This window comes from Pundamilia nyererei, unplaced genomic scaffold (assembly GCF_000239375.1).
Source record: "Pundamilia nyererei isolate P.nyererei 1_Seehausen unplaced genomic scaffold, PunNye1.0 scaffold00137, whole genome shotgun sequence".
NCBI lineage: Eukaryota > Metazoa > Chordata > Actinopteri > Cichliformes > Cichlidae > Pundamilia > Pundamilia nyererei.
The window spans coordinates 1,677,396-1,704,375 of record NW_005187538.1 but is presented as its reverse complement, the minus strand read 5'-3'; the positions used below and the strand labels follow the sequence as shown (position 1 = coordinate 1,704,375).

Here is a 26,980-nt window from a genome sequence, read left to right as displayed (position 1 = left end):
GTCAATACTTTTTTAATTTGCTGTAGTGTTTCTGCATTAGTGACCCAAGTATTCCCTCACTAGCAGCCCACCTCACTGGTACTGCAGTGAGGTGGGCTGCATCCTTTCTTTTTCTTGCATGGAGCTGGAGCTGCAGAGTTGTGCTGGCATATTGTCAGTGGCAGTGACTTTCTTATAGAACGTGGCTTACTAGTTTGTCATTAGACTGCCTTTCCAGGTGAGTTGGCAGGGGCAAGGGCCACTGGGTTTAGGGAATGAGGAAGGTGATCCCAGGCCTGGCAGCAGGTCACGGAAGTTGAGGGAAAATAGCTGGGAAACGTTTTGTCCTCTGGGTCAAGTGTCATCTAAAATGGTTTGACCTAATAATTGGGTTGACTAGTCTCCATTTTGGGCAGCACAAGTAAGAATATCTTTGGAGGATCACCAGGAAACTCCCAGAAAGCCACTTTACCGTATGGGCTTTATTTTAGTTCCCACATGGTTAACTTTACGTAAGTGTCTTAAACCTTCACACTTTATGCAGATTAACAACTCACTTTACTGCACGCTAACAGATATTCAGAGCTTCACACATTTTTGTATCCTGATCTGTTTCAACAGTCACTGCAGAGTTGGCATCATGTTTCATTTTGTGTGTGTCATAGTGCAAAGGCTGCATTCTCATGCAGTTGGTAAATTTGTGCTTAATCTAAGTCAGTATTTCCTTTTACTTTCTGTTGTTTCTTGAGCACTGAATGCTCAATAGATTCACAGCTGCTGAGAACAATAACCCATGACAGTGATCTTGGCACTGGCACTGGCTGCGTAATGGTAGTTTGTACTAATGATTGCTAGAATTTTCTCATACATACTTGTATCTGTAATACATTTTCTGTTATTTGGAGAATTACTTGTGAGATACAATTGCTTTGGATTCTCTTTAGGTTACCATTGTGTTATTAATGCTTTTGATGCTTATCACCTATCCTCTTGGTCAGAGCATGCAGATATACATTGACTTGTTATTATTCTGCTGACCACCAGAGGGCGTTTCTGCCTGTTCTTATGCATCCAGACCTGGACGAATGACTCTGTGCTTAGCAGCTATCCAGACATGCTTCATATACATTCCGACAACCAGTGCCTCGTTTTCTCCAGACACCTGGCTTGAACCATCAGTGTCGGCCCAAATGCGCGAGGGGCTTTTACTGTGAAGCATCAGCTTACCTGTTCCAAAATGACAGATTGACTGCAAGCATGCTGCATCTTGTCACTTTCACACCTCCACCCCTCTCCTGTCCTTGTGTGTTTGGCTCACACACTCCCAGTCTTTCTCTCCTGCACCCTTTCTGTTTCTGGCCCTCAGGGGTTTCAGTTACACCCTACATGCTCAGACAGTTGCACAGCTCACCGCGTTACGCACAGGTCTGTGGTCACAGATTAAAGGGATGTGTGCGATGGTATGGGCGCTGGTGTAAAAACACTCCCGCCTCAAACTGCAATGCCTGAAAAGGTATGCCGGAGAGCTGCATCTATTCATCAGTAACAGAGAAGATTATTATAAAGTGTCCCACTGAGTTACTAACAGGATTTCCCATCTTTCCTTCATGTTCACCTGACTGTTCATGAAAACTGCTCCGTGTTCCTGCATTGTTTGTTTACGTGCCACTTCGAGAGATTTCTGTGGCACAGTTTTTGATATTTAAGCTCTTGAGGGTCTCGTTTACACTGACCCAGCTAGAGTTTTGGCTTTTTAACTGCCACAGCATATCGCACCAATAAATCAAATTGTCATTGAGATATTCACAAAGCATGAAGCTATTTTAATGCCACAAACAGGTATCTCTAGGGATAAATGATAAAAATAGTAGCAGAAGATTGGTGTCCTGTTTGGACATGTTGCTAAACCAAAAGTACAGATTTTATGTTAGTCATGCAATATATTGGTCATCATCTTCAGGAAGCTCTACTTTGTTTGAACACGTGTCATTTAGTTACTGTAACGTGTGTTTATCTTAAATATCAAAGAAATGCAGCAGTGCATCATTTTCTCAGTTTTGCTATGTAAAGCAAAATTCAAAGCATACTCTAGTGGTTGTTGTCCGATTGATTGGACCAGTACGCACCATTTAGCCTATGTTATTCTTACTTGTTTATTCTCTATGAGGTTGCAGGGGCTTGTAAGGTCCTCTTAAGGTTTCAAACAAAAATGCACAGCTCACACACAGAGCTGCAAATATGCTGCCAGTTGCCGGTGGATGTTGTTGAACTGATGGTGGCTGGTTAAAAACTTAAAGTGTGTCAAGAAAATATTCCCCACTCCACCATCACCAACTGTTTATACAAAGCTGGATGGATTTGTGCTTTTGTGTCGTTTACTCCAAATTCTGACTGTACCATCCAAATGCTGTGGCAGACCTCGAGGCTCATCAGACCATGCAACAGTTTTCCAGTCTGCTTTCGCCCAATTATTAGTGAGTTTGTGCAAATTGTAGCCTCAGTTCTTGTTCTTAGCTGACAAGCAACCCAGTGTGGTGTTCTGCTGCTGTAGACTCCCTGCTTCAATTTTTGGTGTGTGTTAGGGGTGAGCAGTATAATCTTATAATTATATCACAATATATCAAGAATATTTGTGAACACAATATTTCTGATGATAAAGGGAAAACCCCCCAGAACATTTTGTTGATGTTTGCAGGCAGCAGCATTCGGAAGTGTACGTTAATGAACAGGATTTTTCAACTGAGCTACTGTCACTGATGATATACTTCCTAGATTGAAATGTGACTCTATTGAAACAAGGTTCCAGCAGTACAGCAGCAGAGCAAGCTTAAGTCAAATATAAGCACAAAAGTAGCCTATGTAGTGTTTTCCTTGGAAATTGTATGTGAAAATAATTCCCAACACTTCACTTTAACAAGACCTAAAGTATCACAACCTTGTACCTCATCAGGATATGCTCAAGAATGTCATATAGTAAAGCTAAAAAACTACCTGGGATGTTGTATCTTGCTCAGTGGAGTCATTTGGGCTGCACATCTACGGCTGCTAGCACCTCTTCATTCACAGACTGTTTGCACTCAGCGGTGTGTCTTTTCCACAATAGTTGCACTTTGTTGGAGGTTTTATAAGAAACTTCATATATAGGTACTAGAGCATCATTGGAGGTTGACACGCAGCTCTTATGCTCTGACATGCCTGGGCTAGTCTCACTGTTACACACAGCAGGGAACGTAAATTAATGATATCACAACTTGACATTTTTATATCACATAAAAATGCATACAGTATTGTCACAGAGGGTATGATACAGCACAGTCTCTTCTGCATGCCTTCGTGGTTATTTGAGTTACTGTTGCCTTTCTATTAACTTGAAGGAGTCTGGCCTTTCTCCTCTGACCTCTGGCATTAGCAAGGCATTTTCCTGCAGAAAACTGTGGCTCGCTGAATATTTTCTCTTCTTCAGACCATTCTCTGTAAACCCTAGAGATGGCTGTGTGGGAAAATCCCAGTAGATCAGCAATTTCTGAAAAATCCTCTGGCAAAAACAACCATGCCATTTTCAGAGTCACTTCAACCATCTGCTCTATTCTGATGCTCTTTATGACCTTAAGTTAGTCATCTTGACCATCTCTGTATGCCTAAATGCACCGAGTTTGATTGGCTGATTTAGATATTTGCATTAATGCAGAGTTGAACAGGTTTATGTAACAAAGCAGCCAGTGAGTGTATATGTCTCTAAACTCTTACTCATGTCCTCTTTAAGCTACATTTCGACTGCATTATTATATCTTATTCTGAAGCCTCAGTTTAGCTTCAGATGAATTTTGGAACATTTCTCCATTAGAGCTCACATGAACCCCTGTGAGGAAGATCAATGCATCCATTGAGTTCACCCATGTGCTGCATTACACGTCTGACTTCTGAAGACTTCTGAAAATCTGAAGCTTGAGCTAAAGCTCTAAATGGGAAAAAGATTCTGCCTGTATTTACAGAGACACATTTCCTATAAATTGTCAAAGGGTTATATTTCATGGCTTAATGTCTGTGTCTTCGCAGATGACTTTCATAATCAAGAGGATCCCCGTAGTGGATATCATAAAACTAGATCTGTAACTGCAGTTTGACGTTGGACACAACTATCACTTACCATATTGGTGTAAAGCTTTATGTTGTGATCCTGACTTCAGTCTCTTATCAGATGACCGCTTAGATATTTCTTGCTGGTGATTTCATCTGTGAGGATATTGGAGACCTATTAGTCTCGCCAGCAGCTGAGAGAGGCAGGAAACCGAGGTGTTGGAGAAGTGACGGAACATCTGAGCTGAAGATGGCGAGAGTCTCTAAGTGGCATATTACCAGGCAGCCAGAATAATTTGTGCAGACAGGTAGAACGGCCTAACCTGTCTGATCCAATGTCAGGTGACGTCTTGTCCTCGAGGTCACTGTGTTAAAATAGAAGCTTTAGCAGAATATTGAGTCAGTAACGTCTTGTATGCAGGTTTAATACAGACACTGTAAAGCTGGCTGCTCCATGCCTATTAAGGTTTTCTGTTCAGGACTAATTAAAAAAATTACAGAGATTTTTTTTTAAACTTCTGTGTACATCTCTTGAAGTCTCACTGTGGCTCCAGTTACAGCAATGCTAATGAGCCCTGCCTTTGTGGAGATTACAGTATCACAAGTGTTCAAGTCATGTGTGTGGATGGGCTTTTTAATGGTGTAGATATTCAGCCCAGCAGATAAACATGACCACTTTTTTTACTAAATGACATGGCTTTGGGTACCAATTAGGAATACATTTATTCAATATTTGGATAAATGGGATGTTGGGATGTTGGTCCGATCCAAAATGATCCAAAGCTGGACTTTTTTTTTTTACAGTCAGCCTATGGCAGTTGCATCCAGTTTGTTTCCTATAATACAGGAGTGATAAGTGAGCATATCTGCTGCTGTCTGCACAGAAATTCACATTTAACAGAACCAGCTGGCAGCCAGTTGAGTCTCTTCGAGTTGTGCTCACTGACATAGACTGATGGCAATGTGTTGGCATGTCTGCATGTATAAATTCGACAGCAGTAGTTTGCAAACGTGTACCCCCCTCGCATGAGCCAAGGTGTGAAAAAGGTTGTGGGTCATTATCAGAGGTTTCAGGTGAAACAATAAGACAAGGTCTCACCCTGTGTTAAGGCCCCTGGGATGGGATCTCAAGCTCAAAGAATCTATAGATAAACCTCAATCTGCTGCTTTATGTAGTAGATTCAAAGAACCACTACTGTCAGGATTTACAAAAGAGGTGCAGGGAAAATGTAATCATGTAAAGCAGCGGTCCCCAACCCCTGGGCTGCGAGAGTTGAGGCTGTGAAATTTATGGTTTTCAGGGTTTATGTTATTTTTTTTTTTATCGTTAACTCTGTTTCCCTGGGTCTTTTCCAGTGTGTTATTAATAACTCTTCTTTTTTTTGGTATCGGTACTGGTTTTATTTTGTTGTATTTATCCGCGACACCTTAAAGGCCGGTCTGTGAAAATATTGTTGGACATAAATCGGTCCGTGGCGCAAAAAGGGTTTGGGACCGCTGATGTAAAGCCATGGACTCAGTTATTTCTGCAGCTGGTCTTACTGCATATTCATTTGTAGGAGTTTCCCCTTCAAAACGTCAAACTTTAGGGAGGAGAGTATTTAAAGGATACAACTGTTTATTATTTAGTACTGAAGAAAAAGGTCCTAACTCTTTTCCACACAACTGCGATTAAGCAATTTAAAATGAATCACAGATGCCATTCAAGCTGCTCCTCGGATGTCAGATTAGTCATGCGGTCATCCAAACAGCTTGTTTGCAACCCGTTAATTTCAATAAATGTCAAGTAAATGCCAGGTCATTTCAAAGATGACCTAGCATTCAGGGCAGGTCCAGTGTCATGGAAAAGCAGAGGTGTTTCCAGAACACGCAGTTCTTTGTGGGTAGATTGTTTTATCTCACTGGCAAAAGCAATGGATTAGTCCTGGAGGGAAACTCCCACGTGAAGCTTTTATCCTCAAGAAAATAACTGGTGATTTTCTGACTATCGGTAATTTAGTTGGATGACTCTGCTGCATTTACTTCAAACAGTGCTCAGACTGCTATAAACAAAAGTGCGATATCTCTAAATTAGCCAAAACATTACTTTTTTTGTTCTGTTAAAGTATAGGGAGTATTTCCCCTGATCCTGGTAAATATGTGTCAGCAATGTACAATTTGAGATATGAAAGTAAAACAGGAAGATACATTGATATCATGTTGGCGTCATTAAATGTAACTAGATATTGTCATCTGTTGCAATCATCATCCTTCCAGCTCGTAAAGGAAACTCATTCACGTTTAAAACCTTTGACTGCTCAAGAAAGTGGGAATCATATCTGGAAAACTTTTCTTAGTTTCCCGTTTGCTGTTCTGTTCAGTTTGCAGATAGTTTAAGTCACATGCGTTACAACAACAAGCACAGATGATCTATTTCTCTTCACAACATCAAGTTATTATATGTCGATCAGCTCCCCTTGAAAGACAGGGACTACTGCGGTGGCACCTCTTGCTTGCTAACAGCCCTAATATTAACTAGTACATAAACAGATTCCCAAACAAATACACACAGCAGCAAAGCAGTGTGAGATATTTACGTGACCGACGTATGTGATGGCTAGGTGCCATTTTGGCGGCTTTGTCTCCATGCGAGGGCGAGCAGCTTTCGTAAGTTGACACCTACTCCTTATGATACGACATGTCATGCGGAGGAGGTCTTTCTGCATGTTTGTGGATATCAGTGTTGCTCTGTTAACGCCAGTCTGGCAGCGGGCAGTAACATGAGGAGCTGATGTAGTGTGTAAATTAAACGGGTCTCCTTGTATCCTGTCTTCCTCACCATAGATTGATGTCTGTGTGTCCCCCCTTTTTTTTTTAAAAAACTTCTTTTTTTTCTGTGATGTTTTACTCAGTAAGTTAAAGTTGTGCTTTTAAAGTGTATCAGTGAAAGCGAGGAGGCAATATAGATGCAGGTTTTGGAGGGGTTGCAGTCACAGACGGTTGTAAAAAGGCTGTCGTCTAACCCTGCTGCCGCACTGCAAGGATCACGGGGCTTTGGAGCCACACCACCCCGTTTAGATGGATGGGTTAACAGCAGCTTTTACCCCGTAGTATCCTTTGAGGGTCAGTGCCAAGACCACTTCAAAATGTGCAAACCATAATCCCCCTCTGACATTAATATTTTCAGATGGGAGGCAAGCAGAGAGCATTGTGTGTGTGTGTGTGTGTGTGTGTGGGGGGGTGTCGATGTAAGCACGGTCTTTTTGGCTGGCCTTGTCGCATGCTGGCAGTGCTGATGGACATTAAAGCCATTACTCATGCTGGAGGCATGTCCAGAATGTATTCTTAGCCACTGTCTTCCTATCAGTCACTGCAGAAAGGTTGGAGGGTCAAAAAATAAAGAGGTAACCAGTCTGCAGGGCTGTCTGCACCGCTGCTGTTTACCAGGGAGGGGGTGATATTTTAAACCTGTGAGAGTTCACATATTTACCCCACTGAGCCTGACTGACCTTGCCATTTGGTGGGGTGAAGAAGCTGGAGACCACTGATAGAGAAGAGAAGAGGCAGCGAGAGAAACCCTTCATTACTACTCGACAAGAAAGAGCGTTGAGTTTGTTTTTTCAGACAGAAAACAGCAGGAAGAGTACCAGAAGAAAGGGAGACTGAGTTGAGGAAAGGAGGCGACGGCACTTGAGGGAGGTGAACGGTAGCCAGGCTGAGCTGACTTCCCCCACCAGAGGAGGAGTTGCAGTTGCCGGCCAGGGCAGGTCCCAGGGCTGGCAGGGCTGGCCCTACTGCTTCTCCACCTCTGTTCTTTTCTCCTCAATCACTCCTCCTTCTCCTCCCTTTAACGATCAACTAAACTGCTGTGCAGTGATGAACTTGCCGGAAGCGCTCATGAGCAACAGAGGAATGCTTAGAAAAATCTTGCGAAATGAACTTTTTTGCTGCAAGTGAGAAAGATTCCTGAGGTTAAACCTCCCATAAGAGGACCTCCTCTGCGTTACAGACTCTCACCCTTCTGTCTTCTCATCCTTTCTTTTTTGTTGTTGCACTCACTGGTTGAGTGCACTGAGAGACTGAGGGGATTTTTGTACTGTTTTTCTCTAGTTTTGCTTTTGTAAACCAGAAAAGTGGCAACTTTTTCAGTAGCACGGTGCAAGGACCAGCTCCACTCACCCAAGATGAGCCGCTGGCTGAAATGCACCTCCGTGCACTTTGTAGGTATTCATTGCCAATAATTTTACCTTGTCACCACCGTTATTGGAGCTCTGATTTCATGAACAGTGTGAATGTAGCCGAAAGCTGTGCTTTACAGAAGCAGCAGTGCAGTGGCAGAACTCTTAGATCAGCTCTCTGTGTACACATCGCCTGTTTTGAATCTTGGTTATGATTAAAATTTGCACTTGCTTGTTTTTGCTTTGTCTTTATTTTGACTTTCAGTGTAAAGAGCCACATTCTTATCAGGAGGTTTAAGAGTACTGTTTCCTTGCTTTGTAGCAACAACTCATGAAGCGTTTTAAATTCCTGGCACATTAAGGTCTATTCTTGTCTGTTATTATAGCAGAAAAGGAAAAATGACTCAGAAATGGACTTTGTTCTATGTGTGTTCGTGCCCGGCTTGCGTTTGGTAGTCAGCTAAAACTCCTGGGGACCAAATTATAGCTATTACTCTCAGCTGTTAAACTAAGTACAGCCTTGGTGAAATACATAACTGTTTGGTTAGAAATGTCTGATAGTTTGCTATCATCATTGACAGAACACAGACTGGAACAAGTATGATGATCGGCTGATGAAGGCAGTGGAGCGTGGTGAGGTGGACAAGGTGTCTGCTGTTCTCAACAAGAAGGGCATCATCCCCACTAAGCTTGACGTGGAAGGACGCTCTGCGTAAGTAAACACAGGCGCATGCAGACACACATGCATCCATGTGCAGTATGTTGACATGTATAGTCAGAGCTTTGAGCTTCGGCAGCACACACGCGTACCACACGAAGTGTAGTACAGTGAGATGACAGTGTACAGATCAGAAATCACTGAAACGTTTGTGTTTGTTTGAGTCCAGCATGGATTGGCAAAGATTTGTAAATCTAAAACCAGCAACAGCAATTCCAAACATTGTGGTGACCTCCCCACCGCGTGACATTCCTGACCTTTTTTTCCAGATAAAGCTTCTCTAAGATTCCTTCACAATTAGGTCACTCTCGCTCCAGAACGTCTTAAATAAGCACCACGTTACCCCTGCATGAACCTCCACAAATATAAACACAACAAAATGAAACGAGTGCTGTACATGATTCTGTCTCCATTTTTTATATCCAGAAATTTCCCTTTTAGTTTCCCTTTGACCGGAGGTCAGTGTGGGAGCTGGTGTAAAGAATGTCCGTGGACACGAGGCTTGATCACATTGTCCGGAGGCAGTTTATGTAGTCCCTACAGGAAATGACTCTCTGCAAATTAAGATTAGATCCACTGTGATTCTTGCAACACCAAGTAATACATTTAGGCCCTGTTGCAGGCCATTACCACGATTTCTTGACATCTTGGAGGAGGAGCATGTTTTAAGTGAGAACCTGATATATTCAGAGGTCGTTGTTTTTTTTCCCTACTAACTCGATATGCACCCTGCAGTGTTAACAGGGCAGTAAGAAATAGAAGGAAAATAGGTCAGTCTGAAATGTGTATGAGGAATTCTCTGATGTTGCATCTCAGCCATCCAAAACCACAGATATGAACACATCTCCCAGACAGACCTTTAATGTAGTGCTATTATTAAAAATGGTTCAGCCTTGAAAAACAATACATTGACCTGTTTTGTTTTTTTGTTTTGTTTTTTTAAATGAGGTGCTCTGTTTTCTTCCTAAATTTAAACAGATTCTGACACCAGTTTTTCGGGCGGGCAGGCGCCCTCGGTTTAATCCTAGATATATGAATGAGTCACTCGTCTCTGGCCCGTGCTGCGCGTTTATTTTGACAAAGCCTTTGTTAAACCATAAAACTCTGGAGCTCCAGATCCCAGACTGCAAAGGTGCAGAGTATTTTCAGCAGTGTGTGAAATTCTCTTGTGGCACCACCGCATAGACCAATGTGCACATGCATGCGAATAAACACAATTATACACACATCCTGATAAATGCCTGGTCTCATAATAAGGTGCTAGAATTTGTCAGAACTAAATCCAGAACCACAGCCTGCAGAGGTTGTTGTTTCCAAACACAGTCATGCTTATCATTCGCTGTTCCCCTGTGGATCAGAACCAGTTAACTGTAAAATGAATGAATATTCGAGGGGGGGCCGGAAGAGGTCACGCTTTTGCCACGTCTAACCAAAACAAAAGTGAACCGCAACTCAGCCAGGCCACTTATAGTTCACTGGGCCACACACACACAGACACGCACACATGTGCATATGGTATTCTGGCCTTTGCAAAAGCCCACAAAGGAATGTTGAATGGTGATTCCTTATAATCATGGACCTCTGAGGGGAAACTAATTACAAGCTGTTACCCCCAATATATCATTTGGTGTGCCCTGGATTAGCCTCGTTGTGTAGAGCTAATGAATTCAGCCCTAAGTGTTTCTATCGCACCTTCCAGCTGAGTAAACAGTTTGCATCTCTGCTGTGGCTTTAGCTGGATCTCAGCGTGGTAAGCCCACCCATCACTAACGCTCATTCTGTGCAGACAAGGGCCTAGTAGCAAAAGTAGTTCTCATGACAGCATGAGCATACCACTAAAGACAGTCAGTCAGCTAAATCTCCAGCACAATCCTGGCACTGAGTGAATAGCTAATTTTGTGCTCAAGTGCTTTTGGGGGGTGCTTTTTTTTAAAATCTAACTATTGTAAGATCTGAGTTTCGTGTGTGTGTGTGTGTGTGTGTGTGTGTGTGTGTGTGTGTGTGTGTGTGTGTGTGTGTGTGTGTGTGTGTGTGATCTTGAGGCCAACTTGATGATAGATTTACAGGAAGTAACACTAAGCAGTCGCTGCCATTCTCTTTGTTATATATCAAATGTATTGCAATGTTCTCCTTGTCTGGCTACCAGGCAACGACGTTGACCTTCTCATTTTGATACGATGGATGTTGTGACTTACCACTGGCATTAGAGGACTTTCTTAAAACTAAGCGCAGCAGTGATTGACAGAGCTTTACAGAAACGAGTAGAGCAGCATGTTTTTGTGCACACATACCAATATTCACTTTCAGATAAGAGGGAGCTAAATGTAAGATATGAACATGGACTGTTGTATCCTCAGAGACGCACTTTGTCACACATGGTTCAGCTAGCGTCATACTAGGGTTTGATAGAAAACAGAAACAAGTGGACTCTTTTAAAAATAGCAGCCATATCCAGTAGACTGACAACCTGAAAGCTCCCCAAGGAGCAGATGTGAAAATGTAATGTGCTCTGTTAAAGCCAGAGCCATTAGTCTCGATTTTTTTTTGTTGTCTAACCATTTCACTGAGGTCTCCATGTATTTATAGCATCAGTCCTTTGCATTTGTTGAATATCATACTTTATTTAAGATGGATTTTTGGCATTTTTGCCTTTATTTTATTATTGTAGAGACAGGCCAGATTTTCAGGCTTGACCATTTTGGCTTTGAGTTATATTTGCTGTCAAGACAGTCATCGCTCTCTATTCTTCAAAGTCATGGGGAAATGCACTCAATTAATTGCACTTATGTACCTTTAACTTTATTTCAAAGCATTCTTTGAGTTCCCTTATGGAAAGTGATGTAGGTTATGAACTTAGTGAGGGGTATCACCCCACTTGGATAGCTTTACTCTGCTTCCCGTCTGCTGTTTGGCCTGGAGAGCCCAAGACGCCACTGCTCCACAGAAGATCAGCATCTCCTGGTCATCAACACTGCTTTTAATACCCACGCCAGCGTTGAGGTGACAGCCGAGCTGTCTCCTTGGCAGATAACTTGGGGTTAGTGTATGAACGGGCTCATGTGTCCGGGTGGGTGTCAGACAGAGATTAGCTTACACACAAGTGCTCCGCAGTCTTGCATGGAGACTAGCAGCAGTGCTGCTGTGGGTTACATTGGACAAGCGCAGCTGGAACGTTTCCAGTTGAAGGTGATGATTAAATACATGTTGGCAAACACGTGCAGTGGGAAACGGCTTAACTAAGTAGGCAATTAACAAGGGAATATGTGCACTGTGTAGCAATCGTGCATTAAACACTTTCGCTCCAACTTGCACTGAGTATGTTCAGTCGAGTCACATGGTTCTCATTGGTCGATAGATTTGATAATTTGGCTTGGGTATCCCAGTCACAACACTTGATTGATGCTGTAGATATCAATAAGTTTACTATTCATGTCTATTAACTATTAGCTATTACCATGCATTCAACATTTTTTGTCGGTAGACACGGTTTTTTTTCTGCAAAACAAACAAGTTTGTGTCGCTCCTAGTTGTCACTTAGACCTCACAAACCCTGAGGGCTCTCGTTATGTTTTGAGAATGCTGATCCTGCTGATAGCTTGGAGCCAGGCATCAGTTTGCAGCCCCTCTCTTGTCTCTCAGTTTTACCCTCTCCCCTGTCTCTTTACACCCTATCACGTTTTCACTTGCCCTTCTCAACTCTGTGCTCTCTGCTCTCTGCTATATACCTCTCACCCATGCCCTGTCAGTCTTTTCTGGCTTTTTTATTTCTTATTTATTAATTTTTAATTAATCTCCATCTCTCTCTTGTTTTCCAGGTTTCATTTGGCTGCAACACGAGGACACTTAGAAGTCCTCAATCTCATCCTGGGACACAATGTTGATGTGACTGCGAGTGACGCCGCTGGTAAGTTTGTTGCACCAAAGACCTTGTGCGTGATTGCTTTGATTGCTAGCAGATCGTAGCAGTCACTCAGAGTTTGGATAGAAGACACTGACTTGTCTGCAAACGCTCTGTGAAATGTAAAAAAGCGCTATGGAAACTGGAAAAAGAGCATGATCACCATCATAGCTCAGAACCATTTAGCATGCACACTCACAGACCCTTAAAGGCGCAATATATTTCTGCAGCTGTGAGTATATGTTGCTTGGACCTGAGCAGACCGTCATAAATTTTATCCACTGGTGACAGCAGTTCTCACTGCAGAGCGACTAAGGCAAAGAGTATGCAACCTTCAAAAGAGTGGTAATGCTAAATACTTTGAAGAACAAATGACATCATGCTGTTACTTTCCACAGACTGAAGAAAACGGCAATCCCATCCCTATAAAGGGCGTAACAAAGGTTTTAATACTAAAATTACAACTGCTATTATAGCAACAATGAAATTACTTCTTAATCTAGTTTGACTGAAACAAATCTGTATGCTGTATTTACAGAAATATTGCATTTCTATTTAATATAATGAATTAATCTAACATCATTTGAAGTCCTCTAAACAGATTAAACGACACATGTACTGTAAACACTTGTAGTATGTGCATCAGAGGGGTAATTGCATGTTGTGGCGTGTTTCTCTAAATATGCATACATGCAAATCGTGGGTTGTAAATTAACTTTTTTTTTTGTTGTTGTTTTAAAACTGCTTTTGTCTCTTTCAGGTAAAAGTGCTCTCCATCTAGCTTCGAGAAATGGACACTCTCTGTGTGTGCAGAAACTCCTGCAGGTAAAGCGCAGCTGTCATTGTTAGAAACATATGCCAAAATGAAATGACATACTACCTTTTTATTTGGTACAGTTTCACAGTCACTGGTCAGTCAGAGGAGATTTCCTCTCAGCCCCATTAAATTCTTATTGCCAAACAGCTGTGGCTACTGAGGCCACTCCATATCGGTCAACAGTAGTGCTTGTTGAGTCACCGTGGCCCTCTGGAGGATTTATGTGTTTACAATAAGGCGGCTGTCTCTCTGCAACATTGCGCTCTCATTGTCTTGCGTCCCTTCCCCCTCATGCCCCCCTCATATCTGGCATGGCAATGATCTAATGGAGGTTGTGGCTGTTGGCAGGGGGTTGTCAGAGCTGTTGACAAGCCTACCCTCCTGCAAACCTGCCATCCATTCTTAGTGCCGTCATCACACTAGACATAGCAGCTGGATGCCCACCACAGCTACTGTCTCCCTCCGTCAGCCCAAACCATCACGGTATAGGATATCCCACCTCCAATGCGCTACCTTCAGCTCCCATTGCTGTTCTACGCCCCCTCTTCACTATGTCATTTGAGCATGCTGCTAATTTTTGGCCCTTGTTGCTAGAGAGAGTGGAGTTTTTATAGTGGGGGACAGATCGTACTGTCAAGCTTACCCAGCAACATCAGGCTCCTGTTAGCATAGAGTCCTGCAGCCCTCATCACCACAGCACTACAATCACTGGAGCCCAGTCAGTGGAGTGGGCTGTGTGTAGATGTCACAAGCATTTGAGCACAGCACCACTTATCCTAATATGACCTTCCTTCTTCTGCCTTTTAGTTTCCACTGCCAGCTGCTGGAAATACATGATATTTAGGGTGCTCCTGTTTTACACACCTGCAACAAGGAAACCTAATTAAACCACTGCTGGACAAGTAGACTGGCATAAGAGAACCTGAGTGTCTGTACTCCACTGAAAACACTTTGTGTCCCTACATAGTTACAGTGCATGTTAGTAATGACCAAACAGAATTGTTAAGGGGTCATTTCTTTGTTATTTGAATCAGTGTCATTATACTATAATACACTGAAACAGGTCTGTGCTAACGAACCTGTAATGTAAAGTGTGAGTTTACCTTTTTATATTGACAATAAGTCATATTCTTTATTTGTTTTGATACACGCTGTGTAACAGTTTCTACATTTTCTTTATCTGAGTTTATCTTTGTTTTTAACAGCACAACTCTCCAGTTGGAAACGTGGACCTGCAAGGAAGAACGGCTCTACATGATGCTGGTAAGACTATTCTACGGCAAGGCAGGGAAAAGTTATTTCACACAGCAATTCATTAACATTTGTAGTTCCAAGGACTCTACAAATATTGTAAATTTCAAGAAAATGATAAAATAACAGACTGAAAAGTAATGCACCATAAAACCAAAAGAAGAATACAAAGAATAATAAAATGTGGCGTGAAAGAGGTTACAGCCGATATATCTGAGATCCAAGGGGAGTCGAGTTCAGCATGGGGTACTACAAACATTAAAAGCCAGTTTGGCATTTTGAGTTTGAACTCTGGACACCACCCGCTGTCCAATCCCTGCAGACTTGTAGAGCAACATACAGTGCTGACCGCCTGTCATGAAAAGAAGGAAGCACAAATAATTTAGAAATCTCTAAAAATTAAAGAATTCAGTTAACTGAATTTTTATATCCAAATTTGAGCCAGCAACCACTAAAACCAAGTTTTCTGTTCAGGAATGATTGCTTAATTTAAAAAAAATAATGCACTTTACTATTTTTTTCTTATTTTTTCTAAAACCACAAATTTTAAAGTTATATAACAACGATGATTATATTTTAAGAATTTGCACATAGTGATGTATTAACACTTCTAGGAACATTAAAAAAGTTATTTTGGCATTTACAAGTCCTGTTACTTTATGGCAGCTGTGGTATAAACCATCCATGGGCGGTTAGGCACAGTACACTATATGGACAGATGTATTGGCCCACACCTTTCAATGTTTGAATTCAGGTAAAATTTGGCCTTTGCATACATTTGTGATAGTATGAGTAATTCTAAAGAGCTCACTGAATTCGAGCCTGGTGCTGTAATAGGATGCCACTATTGTATCTCATGAAATGTCTTCCCTCCTAGATATACCACTATCAAAAATCAGTAGCATTATTGCAAAGTGCAAGTGTTTGGGAAACACAGCATCTCAGCCATGTCTGTGTCCGACCACTGAGTGCTGATGCACACTGACATTCTGCTGAGTTTCTGGCATTGGCTCCCATACCTGAACAGCTCCTGTAGGTGTCCTGTGTTGGTGGCCCAGTACTTTTGTCCATATAGTGTATTTTGCATTTTGGTCTAAGAAAAAAAAAAGACTCAGTTCAAAGCTCTAAGTAGTATGCTCTCTCTCATCTAATGTTGAGGTGACATCACTCTGTTCCAGCTCTGATTCCACTGCAATAAAGTGCTCAGTGTATTTTAAAACTCTATTCTAGTCCATTGTAGTCCTGATTCTATTATAATCTACTAGTACTGACAGCAGCAGTAGAAGATTATAGTAAACAACTATCCTGCTGCTACTAAATTATAGGTGTACTACGGTAAAATAGAGCTGGTACCCTGTGCAGTAGCACAATAGTAACTGCTGTAGCATCAACGCAATTGAGTTCTATTCAAGTACTCACTCTACTCTGTATGTGTGTACTGGAGTAAACTCTACTCTTTTCTCTCTTTGACTGTTTTCCATAATCAAAGCCTACGCATGCGTACATATGGATGTTGATGTTTGAGACATTATAGAAAATAAAATTCAGCAGTTTGTTTAAAGGCGGTTTGCGTATAGCTTTGATGGTACTATTTTCAACATCAACAGTGTCTGTGCTTGTTTTTCCGTGGTAAATGAGATGAAATGATTGCAGCGCTCTGTTCTTTTTCTCCACAGTCATGGCGGGCTGTGCCTCCAGCGTCAAACTTCTCTGTGACAGCGGGGCGGCTGTGAATGCCACCGATTTTGTGAGAATTGCTTTTGCTCTTTGTTTTGCAGTATTTTTCTGAAAAAGCCCAAGCCATTTTGTGCTTGTGTTTAGTCCTTGAGTTTGCCTTGTGTGGAGGTCTTAAACTACATTTAAAGTCATGTTAACCTAGTTTACATAAATGCTCTTTGTGGATCAGATCATGAAGGAGTGTACTCACATCTGTAGAGGAATGTGAATGTTTTTTTTTATTTTCTTTCTTCAGGATGGGAGGACACCTCTGATTCTGGCAACCCAGATGTGTCATCCCCGTATTTGTCAGCTGTTGCTGGAGCGAGGAGCTGACATTACTGTCCGGGACAAACAAAACAAGTAAGATACACTCCAATTTGCCGAGCGGGCCTGTTAGAGCAGTTTTAATTGAAGTGGAAAGCAAGATTTGGACAGATTATATAGTTTGAAAAGTTAAAACAAGTCTCATTTCTTCTGGCGTTTTTGTGACATTAACATGAAACCAGTTTAGATTGAACAGGCAATAAAAGTTTTTTTTTTAAAAGGGAAGCAAACAGAATCCAACACTGAAAAATACAGCAGTAGTAAGAGCTCATGAAGGCACCACCAGCCTGAACCCCTGTTATGAGGCAGGATGGATCCATGCGTTCATGTTGTTTCCACCTAATTCTGAACCTGCCCTCTGAATGTTACAGAATTTAAGATAATTTGATTTGACAGGAGTCACACACAATGTGGTCTTCTGCTGCTGTAGCCCATCTGCATCAGGGTTTGAGCTGTTGTGTGTTCAGAAATGCTCTTCTGCACACCTTGGCTGCAGTCAGGTTACTGGTACATCCCCATCAGTGTGAAGCACTCTGATGATTCAGCTTTGCCTTCATTATAAACCGTCTCTGACGCCTTCAGGACCGCGCTGATCCTCGGCTGTGAGTTCGGCTGTAAGGATGCAGTGGAGGTGCTGCTGAAGAGTGGCGCCGATGTGAAGACTGTGGACGGCTTGGGTCACGACGCACATCACTACGCTCGCTTCAACAAGGACCAGGAGCTCATCGCGATGGTCAAAAGTTACATCGACAAAGCCAACAGAGGTCAGAGAGCAGGACAAGAAACGGCTATTTCTAAATTTGCTTTTGGAAGAAAATAAATAAATAAAACTTTCCAGACTAACCTAAAGATAAAGGAAAGGTCTAAACCTTAGTGTCACACTATTTATTTATTTCTTTTGTTACTTGGATACTTAGTGGCATAAAACACATCAGCGTGACGGCTCACCAGATTATTTATGTACAAAGTGAAAGGTGATTTTTGTAAAGACTAACAAAAGTGTAGCCTTTAGGCTACATGACAGTACTATTATTACATATGCTATCAATAATGACAAGATGCTATTTAACTTTAAGTATCTGCTGGTTTCGAATCATAAGTATACAAAGTTATACATTTCAAATCCTGTGTTTTGTTTTTTTTGTTCTACATGTCTTACAACACTTTCACAGCTGCTTCCTTTTGCCTTCCTTGATTGCGTTCTCTCTGAGCGTGTTTTTGTCTTATCCTGATAACAAACAGCGGAGGATGAAATGTCACCTTTCGCTTTTCTGGTTGTGTTGCAGATAAAGAAGCCGCAAAGATAGAACAGTGGAAGCGACAGGTAACGCTGAAACATGCAAAAATCACATCATCTTTAAGTCTCTTTAATATAATAATAAAGAGCATTTGTTATTCTCCACACTTCACTCATTGTGGAGTATGTCATGGTGACATGTAGCCTAATGGAAATGGTGCTGAGGCTCTGTATTTGTTAATATAATATAATATATAATGGTCAGAGTTGCTTACATTTCCAGCACTGTAACCTCGCCCTCTCCTGCTGCTCCCTCCACATCTCTCAACATCTTTTTTGGTGTTGTTCAGCACACTGTTTATACATTTCAGGCTACATAGATCTGCTCAGTTGTGCAACGCTGCCATCTAGTGCCTATAAGTGAGAATTGTTCTGTGATTTCATGACTGTGGTAATGTTAAATTAAGATCCTGTCTTATCCTCAGCATTCAGTGGAGAGAACAGAGGCAGCTGAGATTAACAGAAAGGACCAGATCATACATGTAAGTGCTGTGTAACGTCACCGTACTCATTACACACAAACAGTCTTTTCTATTTTTGATTCATCATTTTAATTATTTGTTTAAAGTTTTGTCTTTTTTTGCTGTTTGTTATTCAGGATCTGGAAAGGCAGAATGAGACTCTGCAGGAAGGCCTCAGGAAGTACTACCAGGAGCAGAAAGCTCTCTTAGATAAAGTCAACATGCTCCAGCAACAGCTCACCCAGGTAAATCCAGGCTAATGTATTCCCACAGTGACAGAGCCCCTGTGCACAACGGTACAGTAAAGCCTTCCAGGCGTCTGGCTCACTTTGTTCACTGCACCTGCCGGATGGTTTTGCACGTCCTTCTTAGGACTGAAATGATGAATTAAAGTAAAATGTAATAACAACAGCTAAGCTGAGTCACGCTGCTTTGGCATAATGTCTCCTTTTCCTCTAACATAAGGAGTGTAATTTAGGAAATGTGTGATAATTTTCTAACCCTAGGTGTTGAGGAGGAAGAGCTGGCTTATAATTATATTAAAAAAAGGGAGACTTTCTTAAGTGAGCATGATAGCTGCCTGCTATTAGCTGCCAGAACAATTTCCAATACGCAGAAGGGCAAGGAAATTCAATTAAATGAAATCAGCTGTCATTTATTAATCTCTCATGTGAGTTGACTTGTGATCCTTTTTCATCTGCAGGAAAAAATGGCCGCAGAAGGCTCTCAAAAAGAGGTATGATAGAAAAATAACCACTTACTCCTGCCTGTGGTTCATTCACAATGTTCGCTTTTATCCTTCAATATAAACTGCATGCATACGTAACTTGAACAACAAGGAAACACTTTGTATGACAGTGCTGGTTAATGATTGTAGCTTGCTCTTTGTGAAATTGTGTCCTGTGCACAGTGAACTCTTTTCTTCCAAGAGCTCTTCCCTTTTTTTTAGGTTATCAGCATTTAATAAATAAGGAATAAATAACAGTCACTTCAAAGTAAAAGGAAATTGTTAAACTAGTCTATAAATAAGCGTGAAGCTGCTCGCCCTTTAAAGCCATGGATGTCGAGGTGTTTTGTGGATTTATTTTACCGTGCGCGGATCAGTGTTTGCCTGCAGTTTAGTATCTTGGGCGCAGGAGCAGTTTTGTCTCGTAAAGATGTGCCAACCTGCAGACCAGATTTCTTCTCTTCGGGACTTCAGGCCTCACCTCCCTCCCTTTGACTTCTGCTGCCTGTAGAAGCATTCGTTTTTCACTCTGCCTGCAGCACATCCAAACGTCTTCCAAATGACTGTAGCACACATAGGGAGTAGATGCATTTAGACATATGGTTAGTAGGTACATTATCTGATATCTGTGTTTTTCATGTTACGAACTGTTTCAGAGTAAATTGTTTGATTGGTTTGGCCTTTTCTGAGCATTTCATTTAAAGTGTTGAAGTGTGAGTTCTTACCCTCACTGCTTTTTCTTCTTCTTCTTCTTCGTCTTCTTCGTCTTCTTCGTCTTCTTCTTCTTCGTCTTCTTCTTCTTCTTCTTCTTCTTCTTCGTCTTCTTCTTCTTCTTCTTCTTCTTCTTCGTCTTCTTCTTCTTCTTCGTCTTCTTCGTCTTCTTCGTCTTCTTCTTCGTCTTCTTCTTCTTCTTCGTCTTCTTCTTCTTCTTCGTCTTCTTCTTCTTCTTCTTCTTCTTCGTCTTCTTCTTCGTCTTCGTCTTCTTCTTCTTCTTCTTCTTCTTCGTCTTCTTCGTCTTCTTCGTCTTCTTCGTCTTCTTCTTCTTCTTCGTCTTCTTCGTCTTCTTCTTCGTCTTCTTCGTCTTCGTCTTCTTCTTCGTCTTCTTCGTCTTCTTCTTCGTCTTCTATTAGAAGGAACAGTTGAAGATGTTACTCAGCACCAAAGAAAAAGATGAAGGCGCTCGAGGGCAGGAGACTGTCAAGGTCCAGCTCCGGAGTACTTTGGTTAGTGATTTCATGCATGTGTGTGGTCTCTGCTTCGAGGTAATCCTTATGAAAGTAAAATGTTTTCGGATTCAAGTTTAACAGGCATGTGCAGCCTTCTGATTACAGCAGTGTTATTTTATTTGTATTTTTATGTATTCTGTCTAATCGGTCAGTTTGTAATCGATTTGTCCATCTGTGTTTTCACAGGGGGAATACTCTGGTCAGTCGGTTATCAAAGGTCAGCTTCCTGCTTATTTTGGACCATAAAGAAAAGACTGTAATTTCAAACTTTAGCAGCAGAGTTTGTGTTTGCTTTAGTTTTACGTTTGTGTGCTGTTGTGTTGCAGGTAAAGAAAATGTTTTTGTCAAAGGTCACAGCCTGGATTCTGATCAGGTATTTCCCTCTCTGTGAACAGTTTTATATGTGCTGCATGTGTCTGGTGTCTATGCACGTCTTTCTTTCATAGTTTACATCTAAAAGGTTTGAATGTACAGTGGTGGGTGGGGCAAAGCTGTGAATGACTTTATTGTGCAATATAAACATATACTATACTAATTCAGCATCTTTTTCCTATCTCTCTCTAAAGATGCTCAGAAATCCTCCCCTCTCACGTTCATTATCCCGACCGCTGGAGAAGGGTCTTCCTGGTGAGCTGGATGCGCTCCGAAATGAACTTGAGGCAGTCAAGAAAAGACAGCAGGCAGCTGAGGAGGAGACGACACGGCTTCAGTCTGCACTGAGCCGTAAAACCAGAGAGTGCCAGGAACTACTTCAGAGCCGAGACACCATCCAGAAACAGGCTGACCAGCAGGTTCAAGAGCTCGAGGACGCCTTGGGAGACGTCCAGAAACGGATGCTGGACTCTGAGTGCAAGGTCAAACAGCTGCAAGCCCACGTAGTCGCTGTCAAAGAACATTTAGGAGGCCAAGCGACAGAAGAACTGCGCACTCAGCTCCAGGACGTCAAGGCCAAGTATGAAGGTGCTTCGGCCGAAGTGGGCCGCGTTCGCAACCGCCTCAAACAGAGTGAGAAGGCCTTGGAGGAGTACAAGAGCAGTGAGAGCCAACTAGCAGCTGAGACGGAGAGGCTGAACCATGATGTCCAAAATCTGACTGCAGAGCGAGACGTACTGAGAGAAACACTTTTAGAAATGGAAACCCAGCTGAAAGAGGCCCAGACTAAACATGGCAACACCGTACCGGCTGAGAAGTTCGACAACATGAAAAACCTGCTCACCAATGCAGTTGACGAGAAGGAACGGCAGCTCGCCGAGCTGAGGGAAGACTACGATCGGGTGCTGGAGGAGGTGGCGGAGCTCCATCGAAAGCTAGACAGCCCCTCCTCACAGGGAGGGCCGAGGCCGTTGTCTGCTGAGGAGCAGCAGGTCTGGGCAGCACTGGAAGATGAGAACGCTACCCTGAAAAAGACATTGGTGGAGGTGACTGCAAAAAGCCAGGCTCTGATTCATGAGGTTGAGAAGAGTGAGGATGAAAAAGACATGCTACAAGAGCAGCTGGATGAACTTAACAGCAGGATTGAGGTGGACTTTATACCGATACAGAACCACGAGGAAGTTCGGAGGAACATGGTAACGGCTCTGGAGGATCTCGAGGACAAACTGGTGGAAGCCGGCGAACGTTGCGGAAGAGCAGAGGCACAAGTCCAACAGCTTCAGACCGAGAGGGGCGCGTTGCAGAAGAATATCAGCAGCCTCAGCAGCACGAGTGAGAAACAACAAAGTGAGATGGACACTATGAGGTGTCAGAATGCCGACCTGATAAAGAAAGTTGAGCTTTTGCAGAAGAGATGTGAAGACAGAGATAAAGAGTGTGTGCAGCTGACCACACAGAGTCAGACTCTCAAAGAGAGCTTGGAGGGACAGTATGTTCCCAGACAGCAGCACGAGCAAGTGAAAATGGAGTTAAGTTCCACCTTAGAGAGCGTTAAAGCTGAGATGTTAAAGTTGGAGACAAGGGAAAAAGAAAGTGGGGAAGAGTTGAAGAATGTGAAAGAAGGAAATGAAAAGTTAAAAGAAAAGTTAGAAAAAGTTCTGCTGGAGATGAAAAACGACTACATCAGTGTAAAAGACCACAGAGCTATCACAGACAAGCTGAATGCTGCCGTGGTCGAGGCAGAGAATAGAGCGAATGAGGCGTCTGCAATGCATGCGTTGGCTCAGGATGAAACTGTTAAGCTTACTCACGAACTGGAGGCTCAGAAGAAAGAGCTTGATACCATACAAGAGGCTATTCAGTCTAAGTTTGTGCCTCTGACAACAGCTGAGGAGAAGGAAACCTCTTACAGCACCCAGGTTAAAGAGTTGACAGCAAAACTGTTGGAAATGGAAGAGAAGTATGACAAAGAAAAGACTGCCAGAGAGGGCAACAGACAGGAGGAAAAGAAACTGAAAGTTGAGGTGGAATCTGTTCAGAGGAGACTAGATGTCGCTCTGGTTTCCAGTGAAAAGCACAAAGAAAATGAGGAGGAGTTCAAGGCTAAATGTGAAGAACTGACCCAGAAGTTGGTCAACTTAGAGCAGCAGCTCGACGGGGTAACACTTCAGAAAGCTGAACTTCAAGAGCAAAATGCCCTGTGCAATGCTCAAATTCAAAACCTACAGGAGCGTCTGAAGTCAGAGCTGGCACGCATATCGACATACGACACCGAGCTCAAAGCCCTCAATGATGCCTTACAGCAAGCGCAGGCTGATTGCAAGAAAGCAAGAGAGGCGCAGCAGGCGGAGGCCCAGAAGGTGTGCGCCTTTCAGAAAGAAGTGCAGGAACTCCACCGGGAGCAGGAGTCTCTGCTGCAGCATGCCGAGGCCAAGGAAGCCCTGGAGGCTGAAGTGGCTAAGCTACACCTGGCTCTCCGCGAAGAGGAGGAAAACAACGCCCAGAGGGCGGAAGATGTATCTGCTCTGCAGTCAGAGCTCCTTCAGGCTACTCAGGCTCTCGAAGAGATCCGCTGTAAGGAAGACCAAATGAACGAGCTGAAGAAGGAGAAACAGCAGCTGGAGGAGGAGGCCGCCAGCCTGAATAACAAGCTGCTGAGCTTGGTAGAAGAGCGTGAAAAGGTCCATCAGGAGGCAACAAAAGCAAGAGAGGGCGAGAGCAGGGCGAGGACGGAGATGGAGGCAGTCCAGGAGAAAGGGCGCGCCATCGAAAGGGAGATCAGAGAGCTGAAAGAGAGATACGATGAGTCCCTCACCACCATCTGTGACCTGCAGAAGAGGATTCAAACATCAGCTGAGCAGACCGAAGCCAAAGACAAGAAGGTACAAAACAATTCACAGTATAGTCTTAATTGTTCCCAGTTTCATTTGAGAGATTTTGATCAATTTTACGCGTGTTTCACATAAACTCTAAATGCCACTGTAACAATGAAAAGCATGATAATGACCACTGAGATGCGTTTGTCATTTATTTTGATGAATAGAGGAAAAAGATTTTTCTGACATTTTTCCATTTCTACTGTGGAAATCCTTGATCGACGTTAAATGATGTTTAACGTCGATATTTGTCCTGCTCTTTGTCTGTGTGACAGATCACAGAGTTGCTTACAGACGTTGAGCGATTAAAGCAGGCGCTGAATAGTCTGTCCCAGCTGACATACACAAGCAACACACCCAAGAGGCAGACGCAGCCCATCGACACACTCCAAGCTCAGATCAAGAGCCTACAGCAGCAGCTGGCTGTAAGTGGACACACATCACATGCTAAAACGTGTTCTAGACAAACTATATAAATATAGACCGCCAAAAGTATTCGCTCACCCATTCAAATAATTGAATTCAGGTGTTTCAATCACTTCCACAGTCACATGTGTATAAAATCAAGCACCCGTGCATGCAGACTGCTTCTACACACCTTTGTGAAAGAATGGGTCGCTTTCAGGAGCTCAGTGAGTTCCAGCATGGTACCGTGATAGGATACCACCGTGCAATAAGTCCACTCGTGAAATTTCCTTGCTACTAAATATTCCACAGTCACTGTTAGCTTTGTATGCTTTGTTATAGTACCACTGTCTTGCACAATTTCATGCTCCCAACTTTGTGGGAACAGTTTGGGATGGTCCCTTCCTGTTCCAACATGATTGCACACCAGTGCACAAAGCAGCATCCATAAAGACATGGATAGGTTTGGTGTGGAAGAACTTGACTGGCTGACTTCAACCCGACAGAACACCTTTGGGGTGAAATGGAGCGCAGACTGTGAGCTGTGTCTGACCTCACGAATGTGCTTCCATAAACACTCCTGAACCTTCCCCAGAGGAGTTGAAGCTGTAATAGCAGCAAAGGGCGGGCCAACATGATATTAAACCCTATGGACTAAGAATGGGGCATCACTCTAGTTCATACATGTTTGAGGGCAGATGAGTGAATACTTTTGGCAATATACTGTATTTAGTTATTATTATTATTACATATTTATTTTGGATAACTGAATTGATAACGTAATGAAAAGCTGAAAACAAGAAGACGTGAACAACTTTAGAGCAAGTTGGATGCTGCTCTTCTAACATCATAACATACAGCAGCTGGAAGCTGGAATACAGTCAACATCAATTACACTGTCTAGCTGTTAAAGACGTGAAACAAAGCACAGTGTCACTCACGTCTTCCTCCTTTCTGCTTCACAAGGATGCTGAGAGGCAACACAGAGAGGTGGTTTCAATTTATCGAACACATCTGCTCAGCGCAGCCCAGGTAAGTCTTACTCATTAATCTGTGGAGATTACTGCACAGTGAGATTTGTCTGGTTTGTCTACGAAAGAAAGTTTGCAGCAGGGTTACTACAGAATATCAGATGATGATAGTCTAATGTTAATATCTGATGTTATATATGTACCAAAGTCCTTCTTCTGTTTCTCCCACAGGGCCACATGGACGAGGACGTCCAGGCCGCCTTGCTGCAGATCATCCGCATGAGACAGGAGTTTGTGTGTTAAAGCTTCAAAACCCTGCTGCTACCTGCTGACTCAGATTCACTGTTTTCATATCCCCTGCTGTAAAGTGTTCCTGCTGTGGCCCCTGTGGGCGCCCAGTGTGTGTCTGCTGACAGGCTGTTAGAAAACACATTTTGCTGCATTTAAAGTCTAAGAAGTCTCCAGGCTGTAGATACAGACGAACACCAGCAGCGTTTTCTTTTAGATACACAGAAAACATAAACTCAGCAGTTAAAGCCAAATGTAATTAACTACCTGTATGCAGAAACACTTTGCAGTTGCTGGTACACAGTATGTAAAAACAAACTGTTTCATACATTATTTTTCGCATCTTTTCTAATGATGGTGAAGATCTGTGGATTTTATGCAACTTTTACACATTATATTCAGTGATGTGAAGGTTATTTGAAAATGTGCATCCCTTTCTTGGATTACTCCTGAAACCCTCAGCTAACTGTAAACTGGACAAACAGACCACTTTTCACATTCCCGCCTGACTGTCAGCGCTCGTGCAGAATGCTTCCATGTTTAACATCGACGTTTGCTGGAGTTTTAATGGGAGGGGTTCACAGTTTCCAGCTCAGAAGCCCAGAGTTACTGGCTGCTGTAATCATTGTTTTCTTTGATACATTTTCAGCTGCTGATTTACACACACACACACACACACACACACACACACACACACACACACACACACACACACACACACACACACACACACATTCAAATGAAGCAAAAACAGAATAGCAATAGTAGGTGTACTTACAGGTCGCCTATCTGTACCTGGCCAGTGTACAGAGTGGCAAATCGTGCATGTGTGTTATCAGCCTAAAGCTAAATGACTATTTCTTGTAGTGTGCTAGCTCCTGTAGGTAAACCTTTTTGTTTTACATAGAGGGAGTCTGAAAACTCTTTTATGATTTGCTTCAGCTTGCAGGCGACAACGCAGATGTTGAGATGAGCTTGGTGTTAAGTTTAACAAATGCAATATGAGATCCAGCTGAGTGATTAGTATTTACTTTGGGGCAAAGGCTCCTTTTGCCTGCCTGTTTCCTTGCAGAGCTGCTGGGAGTGCACGGTGACATGGTGAAATCACAGTAAATTTAACTGTGGGGAATGAAGCCTTAATATTTGCATTTGTTTTTGACTCAAAAAATGATTACAGCTCCCAGTAAATCAGTCAGTGTACAGACGGGCTGAAAATCAGATGAAACTACGTGAACCTGTCCTTTAACTTTCACTCGCTTTCTTTTAAGTCAAACTCATTTTGTGGCACACCTTTCTTCTTTTTTTTTTTTTTTCTTCTCTTCTGGAGGTCCAAACTAATCGGATGCCAAAGACCTGAAGTGGATCCAAATCTAAAGCCTTCTTGCCGCGCTTGTAGACAGTTGTATGAGGTATATTT

At 42.6% G+C, this 26,980-nt stretch overlaps 1 protein-coding gene across 3 annotated transcripts in view; it reads left to right on the top strand.

Moving 5' to 3' along the window:
- The window catches only part of uacab (uveal autoantigen with coiled-coil domains and ankyrin repeats b), a 38,844-nt gene extending 12,608 nt beyond the window's left edge, over positions 1–26,236 (top strand). Inside the window, exons 1-19 of one of the 3 annotated variants that reach the window (XM_005744004.1) lie at positions 7,474–8,255; positions 8,795–8,925; positions 12,747–12,835; positions 13,590–13,654; positions 14,852–14,909; positions 16,574–16,644; positions 16,870–16,976; positions 17,523–17,704; positions 18,227–18,264; positions 18,663–18,719; positions 18,836–18,943; positions 19,402–19,434; positions 20,556–20,648; positions 20,838–20,868; positions 20,978–21,024; positions 21,218–23,905; positions 24,175–24,324; positions 25,271–25,336; positions 25,507–26,236. In XM_005744004.1, the coding sequence (XP_005744061.1) occupies positions 8,220–8,255; positions 8,795–8,925; positions 12,747–12,835; positions 13,590–13,654; positions 14,852–14,909; positions 16,574–16,644; positions 16,870–16,976; positions 17,523–17,704; positions 18,227–18,264; positions 18,663–18,719; positions 18,836–18,943; positions 19,402–19,434; positions 20,556–20,648; positions 20,838–20,868; positions 20,978–21,024; positions 21,218–23,905; positions 24,175–24,324; positions 25,271–25,336; positions 25,507–25,578 (4,122 nt within the window). In that variant the 5' untranslated portion in view covers positions 7,474–8,219 and the 3' untranslated portion in view covers positions 25,579–26,236. Of the gene's footprint in view, positions 1–7,473; positions 8,260–8,794; positions 8,926–12,746; positions 12,836–13,589; positions 13,655–14,851; positions 14,910–16,573; positions 16,645–16,869; positions 16,977–17,522; positions 17,705–18,226; positions 18,265–18,662; positions 18,720–18,835; positions 18,944–19,401; positions 19,435–20,555; positions 20,649–20,837; positions 20,869–20,977; positions 21,025–21,217; positions 23,906–24,174; positions 24,325–25,270; positions 25,337–25,506 lie in introns of those variants that run through there. The other 2 variants (XM_005744005.1, XM_005744003.1) reach the window with 2 other exon arrangements.
- The last annotated feature ends 744 nt before the right edge of the window (positions 26,237–26,980 follow it).